This window comes from Taudactylus pleione, unplaced genomic scaffold (assembly GCF_031769625.1).
Source record: "Taudactylus pleione unplaced genomic scaffold, aTauple2 ptg000309l, whole genome shotgun sequence".
NCBI lineage: Eukaryota > Metazoa > Chordata > Amphibia > Anura > Myobatrachidae > Taudactylus > Taudactylus pleione.
Genome location: NW_028284710.1, coordinates 10880925 through 10896656, shown reverse-complemented (window position 1 = coordinate 10896656; position 15732 = coordinate 10880925). Strand labels below are relative to the sequence as shown.

Sequence of the window (15732 nt, the reverse complement as noted above, 5' to 3'; positions counted from 1 at the left end):
ATAATATGTTCATTGCTTAACTCAATTCCAGGATAGAGATTTTTCAATCCTGAATCTCAGGATTGAAAAAATGAGGTGGGATTTGCTTCCCTACTATGTACCTACTTGCTGACCACACTCCAGCCTGCCTACATGCTGGAAACTGTTTGAAGAGCTGTACCCTTCATACCTGGCACAGAGAAGTCCAAACCTCTTTGTGGGGGTCTCTGATAAAAACCATGTCCCTGTTCTATGTAGTGCTAATCTTAGCTGGTAAATACTAATCCATCCTCTCTTGGTGAAATAAAGTACTCTACCTCTCCTCCTCTGATCTATCTACTTGCATACCGGTTTCCCAATTCTCTGACCACTTTGCTCCCAGGCTCATTTATTGTCTTTCATATAACCTAACTACTCTTATACTCGGTGATTTAAACTTTTTCATTCTCAACAACACTGTTCTACTTCCTTCTTTGGACTTTACCAATAGATTTCATCTCTTGCACACTGTGATGGACAACTCCTTGGTCTTGTTTTCTCCAGCATTGCTTCAACTTGGCAATCTTTCTCTCTGTTCACAACTTCCTTTACTTCAGCCTCACTTCAGCCTCACCTTGTACACAGTGTGTCAGGCTTTTGGATTTTTTTGTTCCCAGGGATGACTCTAGGGGATCAGTAGTGGTGCTAGCATGGAGAAAACTGGGCAGGTGTATGTAGCTCTTATGCATAAGGTGAGGCTGGTAACTGGAGTTGAAGTTTGAACTCTGGAGCTGGAATCTGGGTTGATCACCGAACTGCAGTACTGGATTAGAAACTGTACATTTAGATACCAGCTGGGAGTGGTTATGCTCGGATGCTGGGCTGAGACTAGCAATGCTCTGGGTGCTGGGCTGGACCGGCTAATGTACATACATTGATGCTGGGCTGGGACCGGCTAGGCTCAATTACCAAGTTGGGACGGGATAATGCACCCGGTTGCTAGGCTGGTACCAGCTAATGCAAATGGATGCCGGGCTGGGACCGGCTACTGCACATGGATGCCGGGCTGGGGCCGGCTAATGCAGGAGTTAACCAAGTTGGAGTTGGTATTGCAAGAGTAAGCCAGTCTGGGACTGGTGCTGCAGGAGTTAACCAAGCTGGAACTGGTATGCAGGAGTTAACCAGGCTGGGACTGATATTTCTGGGGTTAACCAAGCTGGAACTGGTATTGCAGGGGTTAACCAAGCTGGAACTGGTATTGCAGGGGTTAACCAAGCTGGAACCGGTATTGCAGGATTTAACAGAATCAGGAACAGATTCCTCAGAAAGCGCCTTGGAACCTGGAGCCACTGGACGCAGGGAATGTCCAATGTTGCACTGGCAGCTTGCTAGAGCAAAAGTAAAGGCTTTTATACCCCTCGCTACACTGGGATTGTAGGGCTGAATCAGATGACTGAGTCCTGCTGGCCATTGGGAGATCAGTGGTCAGCTGAACCAATCCAAGATGGGCGGCGCCCATCGGACGCTGCCGCAGGAGTGCCGGGTCCTGTGCTGGAGAAAGGATGCCTACCTGACAGGTAAGTGAGCTGGCTGCCGGATCCTGACACAGTGATACCTAAATTGTCTCAAACTGATGCACTACTCATCTACATTAAAACTACTTCTCTCTCCTATTACTCTCCTATAATTATAACCATGTCCTGTCATTACGGGGATGACTCTTTCCAACAAGACACTAAACTTAGTCCAAACAGACCCATCACAATAAAAGGTTTTGCTGTATTGCTGCCACTAGAGGAAATGTGAATCCAATGCCATCTTCCTTCACTTTGAATTATATTTTCAACTTTCACACTTTCCTTTTTATTTCATAAGCAAACCTTTTTCACTTATCTAAAATCATCCCAGTCTTCTAACTGCCCAGGCTTCTTTGCCACCGTGCACTCTATTATCTGCCTATCAGCACTCCATTATCATTTCTTCTACAGAGCCCATAACGATATTAAACAAGAAATCTACTCATGCCATAACCTGCATACCCCACCCAACACTTTTCCATACTACTCAATCCACACTCACTTGCATATTATTTGGTCTCTTTCCCCTGCTTCATGCAGACATCTAGCTTTCTTATTTAACCTGGCTCTCTACAGCATTACACTCATACTCCTATATGCACTAATCTCACAAATGCTAAAGAAAACATGTCTCCACACCTGACCTCTCTGTTTCTCTACTTTCACATGCGACCAACTGTCACTTTTGTATACATGGCTGTCTCAATGTTACTTGGTGATTCTGGGTAGTGGCAAGATTCTATGCATTGTTTTGGACAAGTTGAGCTCTAAGTAACATTGAGACAACTGTATATACATAGGTGACTCCCCTCAAATCTTCTTTACCCTCAATAGCACCCTAACGTCCTCCCAAGCACACTGCCTTTCTGGAAAACTTGACTCTGTCCTTTGTTTTATTCCTCACATCCCATCTCTCACCCAGTCCTCTACTTTCGGAATATTGGCAGAATATGCTCTTGACTTTTCCAAGATGTAACCCAAACTCATATTCATTCTATCGTCTCCTGCCTTGACTACTGTAACCTTCTACTATCTGGCATTCCCCTTACCTATCTAGCCCTGCAACAATTCACAACAAAATTGACTTGTTCTCTTGCTGCTTCACATCATCACACTAATCTGAAAATGTGGCTCACTGTGTCCTTCAGAATCCAATTTAATTTACTCGCCTTACACCTTGGATAAGTCAAGGGCAAAATCACAAAGCCCTCAACAGCAGCAACCATTTATACAATCTAATCTCACCTGGAAATACTTTTTCTTGTGCCCTCTTAGATCTACATCTGACCTGCTCCTTCCCTTGTCTCCAGTAACCAACTTTTAATCACACTTTCAAGACTTCTTAATTCTGCTACTTCTCTACCAGACTATAATATTCACAATGGTACATGGTCGCAACTCTCCCAATTTCTACTCTCAAACAAACTTGTTCCTCTTGCCTCAGCTGTGCCCTTTTCTTATTAGATTGTAGGTTCTTTCATGAGCAGGCCCTTCCCTAACACTTGTTTTTATGTCTGAATTTATTTTGTCTATCCTATCTGTCCTTGTTTTATGTATACCCACTGTACGGTGCTGTGTAGAGCTGTGGTGCCTTATAAATCAATGATAACAAGAATAATCAATTATAATAGTTAGTCAGTTATGATCAGATCCAATCTTGACTATTCATGTTGGCAACATAAGAGTCCTTTTGCCAGTGGCGTCACTAGGGTAGGTGTCACCCAGTGCGCCTACTCACATTGTCACCTCCAGTCCTAGACTTCTTGTGCACTCTGAATTCATGAGTGTATGCACAAAAGGCTGTGACCTTGTGTCCATGAAGCCACAAACCCTGTTGTATGCCATTTAGGGCCATGACCGCATGTCACACCTCGTTTTCGTCAAGCTGGGAGTTTGCCCAGAGCTCCAGGACCTGCTGGGCAGCCCCCAGCCTCTCCCTGATCTCACTGATAATTGGTGACACCATTTGAGGTGGTGACAACAAAATAGCAGAGCAGCTGCTACCCTGAGCGCCCCACACCCCCCTAGTGATGCCACTGCCTGTTGGAGTCTCTTGTGACTCTTCAAGGCTAAAAAATGTAAATAAATAAACTTGTTATACCACTGTTGGGCTTCACTTAAGTGGTACTGTATTTTCCTTAGAGATGCTTACCATGCTGCAGCCAGGACAATCTGATCCATTCTGACAAGTTCTTCTGCGAGCCTGAATTCCGCCACCACACTGTGATGTGCATTGTTCCCAAGGACCCCAACTTGACCAGATCACATGTAGAGGACATGGCACATGTTCATTGCAGTATCTGAGATCATAGACATAAATTACAAAATAAATAATTAAAAAGGCACTGAAAACATAGACAAATTGCTAGAGAAAAAAGTTAATTTAGCTATTTATTCCATTATCCAAATTAAGCAATTTATGTAAACCTAATACAGTTTGAGTCTCCCATATCCAAAGTGCTTGGGACTAGGGGTATTTTGGTATCAGAATATTCTGTATTTTGGAATATATGCATACCATAATGAGATATCTTGGGAATGTGACCCAAATCTAAACACAGTGGCCCTGATTCAGAGCCGGACGCTCTGACAGAGCGCTCGCTCTGAATCAGGGCCGTCCCTCCTTCATTTTGGAGCGGCCTCCTGGCCGCTCGCATAGCTGTGGGTGACCACCCACAGCTATAGCGAGCGGCCAACATGATGGTGGCGATGGTCAAGACCATCACGACCATCGGGCTTGCGAGGAGACCCTGTGGTAGGGTCTCGATTCTGCAAGCCCAGGAGTGCTTTTGGCTCTATCAGAGCCAAAAGCACTCCCACTGACATCACTAGTGATGTCAGTGGGGCCAGCCCCAGACGGTAGGCGTTCCCATAGGAACGCCTCCGTCTGGGCAGCCACGCCCCCGGCACGCCCACCAAAGGGGGCGTGCTGTCAATTATTCGGGGTCTCGCGCATGCGCATGACGGAGCAGCCTCCGTCGTGCGCATACGCACTAGGGCAACATCGACCCGCTTGCAAGCGCTCGCAAGCGGGTCTGAATCAGGCCCAGAATACATTATGTTTTATATACACATTATACACACAGCTTACAATATTTTCAATAATTTTGTGGTTCAAACAAAGTTTGTGTACATTAACACAAAGGGGGAGCGAAGAGAACAGAGAGAGTATAGGGCTTTAAAAGAGAGCAAACTTTCTGGGGAAGTCAGAGGCAAGTCAAATAAAGATGTATGTGATCATGCCCAAGAGCCAAGACAATATTTTCATATACTGACACTTAATCTAATGGGCTGGAGGAAAACTAAGAAAAAAAGGAATGAGATTGTTTTAGGGGTGGTTAAAAAATTAGACCTGGATTAGCATTTAGAAAAAAGTAAATACTATAATTCCAGTTTGTTATGACTTTTATCAATGCGTTATCAACCATCAAAAAGCAAAGGTTTCGCTATCTCAGTCAGGCTAAGAAAATTCTGTATTTTGGAATATTCCATATTTCGGAATATTTGGATATGGGAGACTCAACCTGTATTAAATAGAAACTAAGCCAAAAACTCAGAACGCATTGATAAAAGTCATAACAAACTTGAATTATAGTATTTACTTTTTTCTAAATGCTAATCCAGGTCTAATTTTTTTAACCACCCCTAAAACAATCTCATTCCTTTTTTTCTTATTTTTCCTCCAGCCCATTAGATTAAGTGTCAGTATATGAAAATATTGTCTTGGCTCTTGGGCATGATCACATACATCTTTATTTGACTTGCCTCTGACTTCCCCAGAAAGTTTGCTCTCTTTTAAAGCCCTATACTCTCTCTGTTCTCTTCGCTCCCCCTTTGTGTTATTGTCATTTTTGCCCCTCTGTTAGGAACAGTAGGTAAATCCCTATCTGTGAAGGTACAGTATTTTTGCATTTTTATCTGGTGCTATTTCTAATGGCATCTTTGCCTTGTTACTTGGTTGATTGCAATAACGTTTATTGTGTCACAGTTATTTATGTTATCTAGGGGCTGTACCTTACCTGATGCTCATTTGTGCCAGCATCTTAAATAGCCACCTGTTACAGACAGATATTGATGGTTGTAATGTTCATATGCTCACACCTGAGTTTTGCTGCCTTGTGCTGCTCGGTATCCTGTATGCTACCTGGTATCTGACTTCTGCTTTTGAACCTGACTATTCTGCTTGCAGCCTGGACCGACTTTATGTCTGTGACCCCCAACTCTGCTGAAAGTTAAAATCATCTAATTGCACAGCTCATTATACTGCATCCGACTCAAAATCAGGCCCTGTGTTACTTGTGGTACTGCTGTTGCCACTACTTCTGGTTTGTCTGTCTCTAGCTATCAACCATCCCAAATATATCTTTACACTGTTGCATTGCTAGCCAAACAGAAGTAGTTAATTTTCTGTTTGGCCTACTTCTCTACTCACCAAGGGATTAAAGATAGGACTGCATCTGTTCCTGCTTGCATTTGGAGACCGCATTAATATCTCTTTCCAGCCGCTTTCAGCTGTTAGCAGTCACCATCCACTGTAAATCTATCAGCGGGAGTCAGGAGCCTGCCGGAGCAGACGGACCCCCTTTTAGCCGCTATCAGCTGGTCACCAATCACCACCCATTGCTTCTCACAAGCGGGAGTCAGGAGCCTGCCGGAGCAGACGGACCCCCCTTCAGCCGCTATCAGCTGGTCATCAGTCACCACCTATTGCATCTCACAAGCGGGAGTCAGGAACTTGCCGGAGCAGACGGCCCCCCTGTGAGTATTGCTCTTGCAGCCAGACATCACTGTGGTCAGCACACATTCCTCAGTTTAGCATCCAGTGTGTCTGCAGCATTGGAAACTAGTGATCTGCCGGAGCAGACGGACTATCTTGGGCTGGGTCAGCTGATGGTGAGCAGCTTGGTTAACCATCACATACAATATATGTACCTTATTGTGTCCCTTGAACTTAACGGACACCGCGGATCCAATAACATTGGAACATTCATTATTGGGCTATTTGTTTCCATTCTCCATCAGGAGTTTAATTGGGAATCCTTTTAGTATATCCTGGGATTAATACCATTACTATATTATTTTAGATAATTGCTGCTTGTCTTTTGCCATCAATTGGTGGGATATTAATTCAACATTTGTTTGTCTAATTGGTTTTTATAGCCAGCTAATTTCATGTGTAATGATTTCATTATTGCCATATTGGCAATTATACAGATATGATCTGGGTATATGTAAATTAGTTGCTGAATCCAATGCTTTTAGGAACTGCAGTTCTAGTTATATGTGAAATAAATTGATATTTAATAACATTTTTAACATTGTCTTTGTGAACATCAGCGCAGACATATCCTTTTTTGTATATTTACAAAAAGTTTTAGGACTGAACCTCTGAGAAATTAAAGCTTGTGAAGTGCATTCAACAGTAGACAAAAGAAAGTCCCCACCTGGAATGAGCAGACTACATAAAGATTCCTCCTTGGGCATAACTCTTGAAATCCCCTTGTGGGGCATGACACTTGAAATCCCCTTCCAGGGAATAGAACTTGGAACCCCCTCCTGGGATATAGCACTCGAAATCCCTTCTAGGGGAATGGATCTGGGATTCCCCTGCTGAGGTAGGAACCTTGAAAACCCTTCCTGGTGTATGACACTTGATTCTCCCTCTTGGGGAGAGAGACTTGAAACTCTCATGTGGGTTGAAAAACTTAAGACCCCCGCCAAGGGTGAAAGACCTGAAATCCCCTCCTGGGGTATGAAACTCAAAATAGAGACCCCATCCTGGGGCGTGAAAGTTGTAACCCCCTAGTGGGGCATGAAACTTGAAACAAAAACCCACTCCTGGGGCATGAAACTTGAAATCGACACCCCCTCCTGGGGTGCAAAACTTGAAACCCCTTCTTGGGGTGAGAGACTTGAAACCCCCTCCTGGGGTGTGAGACTTAAAATCCCCTCTTGGGGTGTGAGACTTGAAACCCCCTCCTGGGGTGTGAGACTTAAAATCCCCTCTTGGGGTGAGAGACTTGAAACCCCCTCCTGGGGTGTAAGACTTGAGACACCCTCCTAGGATGAGAGACTTGAAACCCCCTCTTGGGGTGAGATACTTGAAAGCCCCTGCTGGGGTGTGAGACTTGAAACCCCCTCTTGGGGTGAGAGAATTGAAACCCCCTCTCAGGGTAAGCAAGTAGAAACCCCCTCTAAGGGTGAGGACACAGGAATGCTTCTTGGAGTTAGCTGAACAGATTTGCCCACAGAAGTTGTCAGCTCAGATGTCTCATCCAAAACCTTTAAATCAGATTATTTTCCCATGGTTGAAGAAACTGACATCTCACTGAAGAGAGAAGCACAAAAGTCACCGGAGTCAGATCCAGAAGAAGCTTTACCCGGACTGAGACCGGAACAGACTGGAGGAGATAAAATAAGTTTAGGCAGTTGGAATATTCTACCCAACTTCCCAAGACAAAAGTAGAAGCGTCTTGTAAGAGGTCCCCAATTGTAAACTTGATTCTTATCCTATGGAGCTGACAACACCTCCATGCCCAGAGCAGAAGATAGTGTGTTGTCATAGGAAGTTTTGCTGTAATTATCCTTACTGGGTTGACGAAGGAAACAGTCCTTAATATAGTGATCTGCCTTTCCACAATATAAACAAAGAAAAAATATCCGCCGTCGCAGTCGCTCTGTCACAGTAAGCTTCGGGCGTGGGAAGCTACGATGCCTTACTTTATCTCGCATGAAAGGAGACACGGGTGGCTCAATTGAAACAGGGGTGGCACTAGACAGCTTGGGAAATGTATGTTAAAATCTTGATAGGAGATCTTGAAGTTGCATTAGAAGCTGGTAGAAACTAGTAATCTGCACAGGAGTACAGAAATTGGAGGGTTCAGAGGCCAGGGGACTACTGGAAGGTTGGGTAGTGAAATCAGAAAAGGATTCTGCGGTTGGAGTTGAAATTACTCGGTGATAAGGCTCAGGCGGAATTTGAAGTGAAGCTGGAACAAAGGAACAATAACGGAATGAATGGATTTCAACTGAGAAGAAATTTCTTGTAACTTTTGACCCATGAGTTGCTGGGCTGCCTCTTGTGCGGTGACACAAAAGAGTAAATCTTGAAAACCTGTTTCACCCTGAAACCCGGTGGCTTGCATGTTTAGACTGTTCAAACTGTCAGGAACTAGTTCTGTCACATCCACCTTTAATATATTGCTAAAATACAATCTGTACTTTACCCAAAATACAATCAAAACTCAGCCACCACTAGATGTAGTGTCTAAGTATACCTCTATAAGTAACAGTCTGCAGTCATCACCTATAGCAGTCCCATTTCCCATACAGCTGAATATGCTCACTTTTACTCAATGAAACCCATTTCTTATACATGTGTACTAAAAGTTTATGTGAAGGCTGGGGCTATAAGGATGATATAGGACACAAGGATAACTACAGTATAAACAAAATGTTGTCCATATAAAATTTTTATTACTTTTATGGTCATATAATAGTATTAATAATAATCTAGTGCCCCTTTTAAAAGTAATAATAAAATATTGACCCTCTCATAATATAATAAATATAATATTGTTGTCTTATTCGTAAATAAAATCAGTAATGACATCATAGAAAGATAAAAATCAAAATCCCCTAATTTAATACTTACTTTTCTCAACATTCCGGTTTTATCTTAAGTAATTCATTGGGAAATGGGGGGAAAAAACAGCTTGAACGCAACTTGCACTGAGGAGTTGCAATCATGCAATTAGTTAATATCTGGCTGTCCGGCTAGTTATAACCGGCAGCCATTAAGGAGCTTTCGTATATAGAATCATGGAGGATGCATACCTCTTAGCTAACCCCAATCCTGATCATAACTAAGACACCAATCCCATCAGTGCACCTAGGGGTAAAGCTGTTCAACAATTATATCGGCGGCAATCTCATGCCGCCACGTCATCAGCTGGCCCCCAGGAAGAGCAGAGCAGCAACCATCCAAGTGGGAAAGTCTATGGTCGGGGAGAGGTGTAGGGTGAGCAGTCTATGTCCTGGGAGAGGTAGGTTGAGCAATCTATGTCCTGGGAGTGGTAGGGTGCGCAGTCCTTGTCCTGGGAGGGGTAGGTGAGCAGTCTATGTCCTCAGGGCGATAATGGGATGGTGGTAGAGTGAGCTTCAGAGTATGTCCCAGGGGGATGGAGGGGTAGGATAAGAAATCTATATCCCTGGGGGGAGTGTACTGTATGTCCCAGGTGAAGTTGATTTAAAGGTGAGCAGCCTGTCCTGTGGGGAGGGTTTTTTGGCTGAGCAGTCAATGTCCAGGGAGAGGGGTGGTAGGGTGAGTAATCTATGTCCTGGGCGGGAGGGGGGGTTGCTACATACCTTTAACCCAAAGCCTGTGCACATGTATGGGAGCTTTATATTGTTTTCAAGACTTATCTTGAAGAGAGAGCCAAGCTGCCAAAACCAAACATAGACAAACACTTTGTAGTACCATGATGCTTAATGAGGAAAGGAAGAATCATTCAGAAGCAGAAGGAGGGAAACCACATTGTTCACCCTGCCTGTCCCTTCTCCTCCGTTCTTAGATGTGCTTGCTTGTTTGAATCCGTGACCCTGTGCTGAGTGAATCATGAAAATTGGGTGCTCTAGACAAAGAACAAGTTTAAGTTAAATTTTACTGTAGACCAGCCGAACTTTGACCTCTTCCCACCAATCAACAAAAATGTGGCTATGTGCTTTGGTTAACATCAACATTTCAACACGCTATGCTTTCCTAAAAGAACAAATTGACCAACAGACAATACAAATGGTTGTGACTAAATGACTTCCCCTCTTTGTCAGTTCTTGTAATTCTAAAGGTTTTTAATGATAACAGCAAAGCCTTGAAATCTAGTTCATACATGGAATTATTCCTTAATATTTTGCACCATTACTAATTGTCTTATCATTGGAGATTTACCATGGGCCTATTACCTGCCTCTTCTAAATGTCAAGCACCCACTGCCAGCATGTTTCATTGTCTATGGGACAATGGCTTGCGGTTAAGCGTCATGCCAAAGCTAATTTGGTTACCTTGAAACCTTTCACCCCGGAATGGGCTATTACGGAAAAACTCCCCGATTATCAGCGGATTTCCAGGGGAGGCAGGAGACAACTGGTAGCAATTACTGCTGCTGGTAAAAAAAAACAATCCTTCAGAATTGGATTCAAACGACTGCTCCTCACATAAGGAGGCTAAGGTAGCATCGTTTTTGTTGTCTGGGGGAGCAATATCTCTATTCTAACCCATTCTCTCCTATCAAATATTCAAAGCTTTTCAGCATTCTACCTTGTAATCAATTAAACTTCTTGATAAAGACCCTGCTATTTCTGTTTCCTCAAGTAACATGGTTTCTTTACATTTTTATTCCCCATGGGATATATCTCCTCTGATGTTTTTTTTACAATTTTTATTATTATTTGTTCTGTTTTGTCTTGCAGAAAACATTGTTACTATCTATGGAATTTAGTTAACCTTTATATGTATTGGGCATGTTTTCATAGCTTTTCTATGTCTATTTTGTCTACTGTAAAGATGTAACATTGCCTTATTTTGTATTGCTGATACCTGTGGTTGAAATTCTTGATTCTAATTTGTATATCATAATCCAATATGTAAGATATTTTTGCTTTAATAAAGTTATTGAATAAAACCTGCTTGCTGAACCCCATCTCCCAGCACACTCTCTCGAACAGCATTCAGTCGGCTCTATCATTAGCTGATAGTTATTCATATTAATGTCCTACAGTAAACTCTGTAGCTTAGTTTTCACCTATTGTGGGTGTCATATTTGTTTTTCAAATCACCAAGGTGGCTAGAAGTTGCCCTAGCACTTTACAGATCTTGGGCCGGTGGTAATTATTATAAAGGGTGTCCTTTTTTTGTTTATCCACCTCTAGAACTCTAGTGGGAAGCATAGCGGTTTGCCAATGTGACTGGTAAGATCCTATGATGTGAGTAACTCAAAATCATGATGGATCAGGTTAGCCAGTGCAGTGGCTATTATATAATGGGAATGTGGGCTTTTGGATGTTTTTTCTATAAAACAAGGATATATGGAAGTATTAAGCTGTAACCTCTATATATGGTGTACTGGGCATGAGTATCTCTTAATCCTATTGCCATTACAGGGGGATGTGAGATGGGTTGCATTGCCAAACTTTCTGTACCACACCCCCCTCCACTAAGAATATCTTTGAATTGCCTTGTACCATGTCACTATTGTGCCTAAAATGTCAGTCTTTTAATGAGAGGGGAGCGGTGACGCACCTCATAATTTCAATGTAGTCACGAAAAAGGTGCAGAATGGTGGAACAGCACTTCATTCCACTTTTTATAAAGGTAGAATTAACATTTAAAAACAAAGAAGAGTTTACAGAGAACACCATTATACGTATCTGAGCAGAAAGACATTTGCGCTTGCTACAAGGGAAGGTATTCCATATGAACAAAAAGGTCTAACAGAAGCCACAGCCTGGAACATTTTTTATATTTTGTTTTAGATTTTAATATTCTTTCATTAAAACAAAGGAAAAGAGAGAAATGGGGCTGGAGAGAAAGGAAAAAAAACATGAAAGTATAGTACAAAATTAAGAAAAGTGACTGATACAGCAGGGGCTGAAGAGGGAATAGCCGGCGGTTCTCATACCAACTCCGGAAGGCCGACAGGAGGACATCCCGACGGGCACATAAGTACCCTAACCCTCCCCTATACCTCCCTTAATGGTGCCTACCCCTAACCCTCCCCCCCGTTGGTGCCTAACCCTAACCCTCTCTTCCCCTAGCCTAACCCTAACCCTTCCCGGGGAGTGCCTAACTGTCCCCGGCTTACCTCGTTCGGGATGTCGGCCAACAGGATTTCGGGATTTCGGCATGGGGCTAAAGATAGACATCGACATTTCAACGCCTATTTTCAGTCCCGGGTCGGCCTTCCACCGTCTGGCATTCCGGGCGGCAGTAAATTAATCGCATCCCAGAGAGAGAATACCTGCCCATACTCCGCTATGAGTCACTCAATATGCGATTGCATGAAAGAATGCAGGAGACTTAGGGCCTGATTCAGCAAGTAACAGTTGCTAATACGCACGTAATCAGTCGATTAATTCACCTTGTGCATGCGTGGGCATCGCCGTGCGCGAACTAGCAATTGCAATGGGAACTGTGTTTGCAGAGGCTACGCAGACCCAGAGCAGAGTGATTGACAGGAAGTGCCGTTTGTGGGTGGTGACAGGGAGGGTGGTTGGACAAACACAGGCATGCCAGTGCGTTTCAACGCCGTTGCAGGGGCATGCATAAATTAGCCACTGCGATACCAGATGCAGCCTGAGGTCTTATATTGTGCGCCGAAGTTAGAAATTCCTGAGTGAGGTATGATCTGTCTGATGCTACTAGATGTTACCGATTGTTTCGCTATATTGCCCTAGTGTACAGATGTGAGTAAGGGGAAGTGGGCGTCTTTATGTCAGGCTGCCTTCGCACTGTGAATGCACGCATTTAAATAGCACCGCTGATATTAGCAACTGCGGTATAAGCAGAATTGCTATCCTTGCTGAACCCTGATGACGGTTAATACCAAAGCAGCTGTTGGGTTTACACACAGGGTATGATGACTAAACCCCAAAGATGACCATTCAGGACAATGATGTAATGTATTATATGCTGAAGATCTGAAACATGCTGCTGAACATTGTGCTGCTACGAAAGAAATTATTGTGGAGATTAGAATTATTGGCACTTTGGACACGCTGTGCTGCTGGCCTTATCTGTACCTGGGCCCCTGGTGGAGCTTCTTGGAATGGATTGTTCTATATATATATATATATATATATATATATATATATATATATATATACATATATATATATTTATTTATTTTTATTTACTCTCCCAAATCCTACTGGTGTGTAATTTTGTGTATTAATCAGGCTGTTTCTTCAGAAGGAAAGAAAAGAAATGGCCTGATTAATACGGCTGAGAAACGCGTAAGGGGCTCTCCTTCTAGGTGCCCCGGGATCTGTGATCACGCCTGCCTGTCTCATCACAGCCTGAACGACGGCCATCATATTTTCGTCAGCCTAATAATAATAATACTATTAATCAGCTGGAGAAAGATACAGCTGCTGAAATGCACCACTTGTCACGGTGATCTGTGACTATTATAGCACGATTGATGACCGCTTCATTTGCGGCAACACGGGACATTTTTGCCAAGCCGCACCGAGTCAGACGCTGCTGGTATAATTAAATCCCACAGCACATTTTTCAAGTGCCCTAACTATTTCAGTCTCGAGATGGATATATAGAGGAATCGACAGGCTTACCTCCGTTTGTACGGTTGATGGTTCTCTCGGACAGTCACCATAAAATCACAATAACTGTAAGTACTCACATTTTCTCTTTTTTAAGCAAGCTTGCACTACAGGAAGAAGGCTGTCTGGAGTGGTGTCGATTCTGACTCTATACAAATAAATTTCTTAAGTACTTTTTACATAGAAACATAGAATTTGACGGCAGATAAGAACCACTTGGACCATCTAGTCTGCCCCATTTTTAAACATATTGTTACCTCAACCCTTATTGATTTTTACTCGCCCAAACATGCTGGTCAACCTGACGATAACGTCAGGTTTAGCATGTATGGGGATGATGGATGTGCCTACACTGAACGTTCAGTGTAGGCACATCACAGACTGTGAAACGACTGCATAATTATAATGTCGTAATCGTGCTCTCGTTTCACAGTCGCCTAGTAGATGTGCGGCATTAGAGTTGTGTGGCTCAATTTTCCTGAAAACCGAACACACCTGAAATCAAGTCAAGTCCAGGGTCAGATCAATTTTGGGGGTCCGAGTAGAACAGAGTCCCCTCTCGGGTCTGCTGTAAGTTCGGAACTCGGATTTAAAAAACAAATCTTGGGTTTTGGACTGCATGTAAGCAGGCCCAAATTACTTTATTTTAGCTGTTTTTAGCAATTTTAAAGAAATCCAAAACCGAATCCGACCTAAAGCAATTGAGAGTAGTTTTGCCAAAACACAGGGGTCGGTGCACATCTCTGCTGAAAACATGTTATGTGAGAAATAATATACCTTATATGATAACTAACGCACCCCGCTTGTTGGAAGTCCAATGAATTGGAGTTGATCATCTTTGTCAAATGTCCTTCTATAATGCACAAAATTGACTGTTGATAAAATTTGCTAAATCTTTTCATACCTTTAAGCTTGCAGCTCATTCATGCGATCAACATAGATGTCTGTTTTGAGTTTGTGTAGGGTTATTACTGATAGTGGATTTAAGGGTCACATGGGCAAGGGGCAGAAAATCAGAAAATGCCTATTGTGAGAAGCAGAGCATAGGCAAACGCAGGGGGGTTTCCGGTTGCCTGGAAACCCCCCTCCCCAACCCACACCATGACCACAATAGAATAGTAATATAGAATTTTACTAGTGCTGCATGTTCTTCTCAGTATCACAAATTAAATAATTGGCACCATGTGTGGATCTTTTAACATGTGTGAGCCAGAAATGAATACACTTGTGCACCTGGACATCTGGAAAACATTCACTGTTAGGGGTGCACTGCTATAGACCATCAATAGGGTGAATTATTAATACCATATAATAATACACTATCCAGTGCATGATGAGACCAATATGAACATATATGTCCAGGGCAGTGCTAGGCTCTTTTGCTGCTCCCTCAGACAACTTGCACCAATGCTCTGGAATGGTGCCCACATCTGAAATAAACATTCAGCTCAGGTAGGATGGCCGTACGGCCGCATATAATGACTTACTGTGATTGCTGGTCCTGTATATGCAGGAATTATGACATACAGTGCACTTTGTATGACACATATTAAAGCTGGATAAGTGCTAATTATGTCCTCTTTACGGACTGGCCCCACTCACTAGAAAATCATTAATTTGTAAACCCCCCTTTGGAAATCCTGCATTTGCCACTGCAGAGAATGTGTGGGTGTGGCCAGTGTAGGCGGGTACATCAGGGGGATCGGGTACTAATTAACTGGGCCTGTGCTTGATGGAGGACCCGGGTTCAGGTTGTCAACTTGCTCCCCTCCCATACCTGTCAGTGGCAGCAGCCTGAGTCTCCTCAGTCCAGCAGACGTTGCACGCTGCTGTGTGCTAGGCTGTGGTGGGACCAGGAAGG

The 15732-nt window shown here is 43.2% G+C and overlaps 1 protein-coding gene across 5 annotated transcripts in view; it reads right to left on the bottom strand.

Moving 5' to 3' along the window:
* The window catches only part of SEMA5A (semaphorin 5A), a 503265-nt gene that overhangs the window by 42396 nt on the left and 445137 nt on the right, over nucleotides 1-15732 (bottom strand). For all 5 annotated transcript variants that reach the window (XM_088442351.1, XM_088442352.1, XM_088442355.1 and 2 more), the window contains one exon: nucleotides 3688-3835. In XM_088442351.1, the coding sequence (XP_088298477.1) occupies nucleotides 3688-3835 (148 nt within the window). The remainder of the gene's footprint in view (nucleotides 1-3687; nucleotides 3836-15732) is intronic.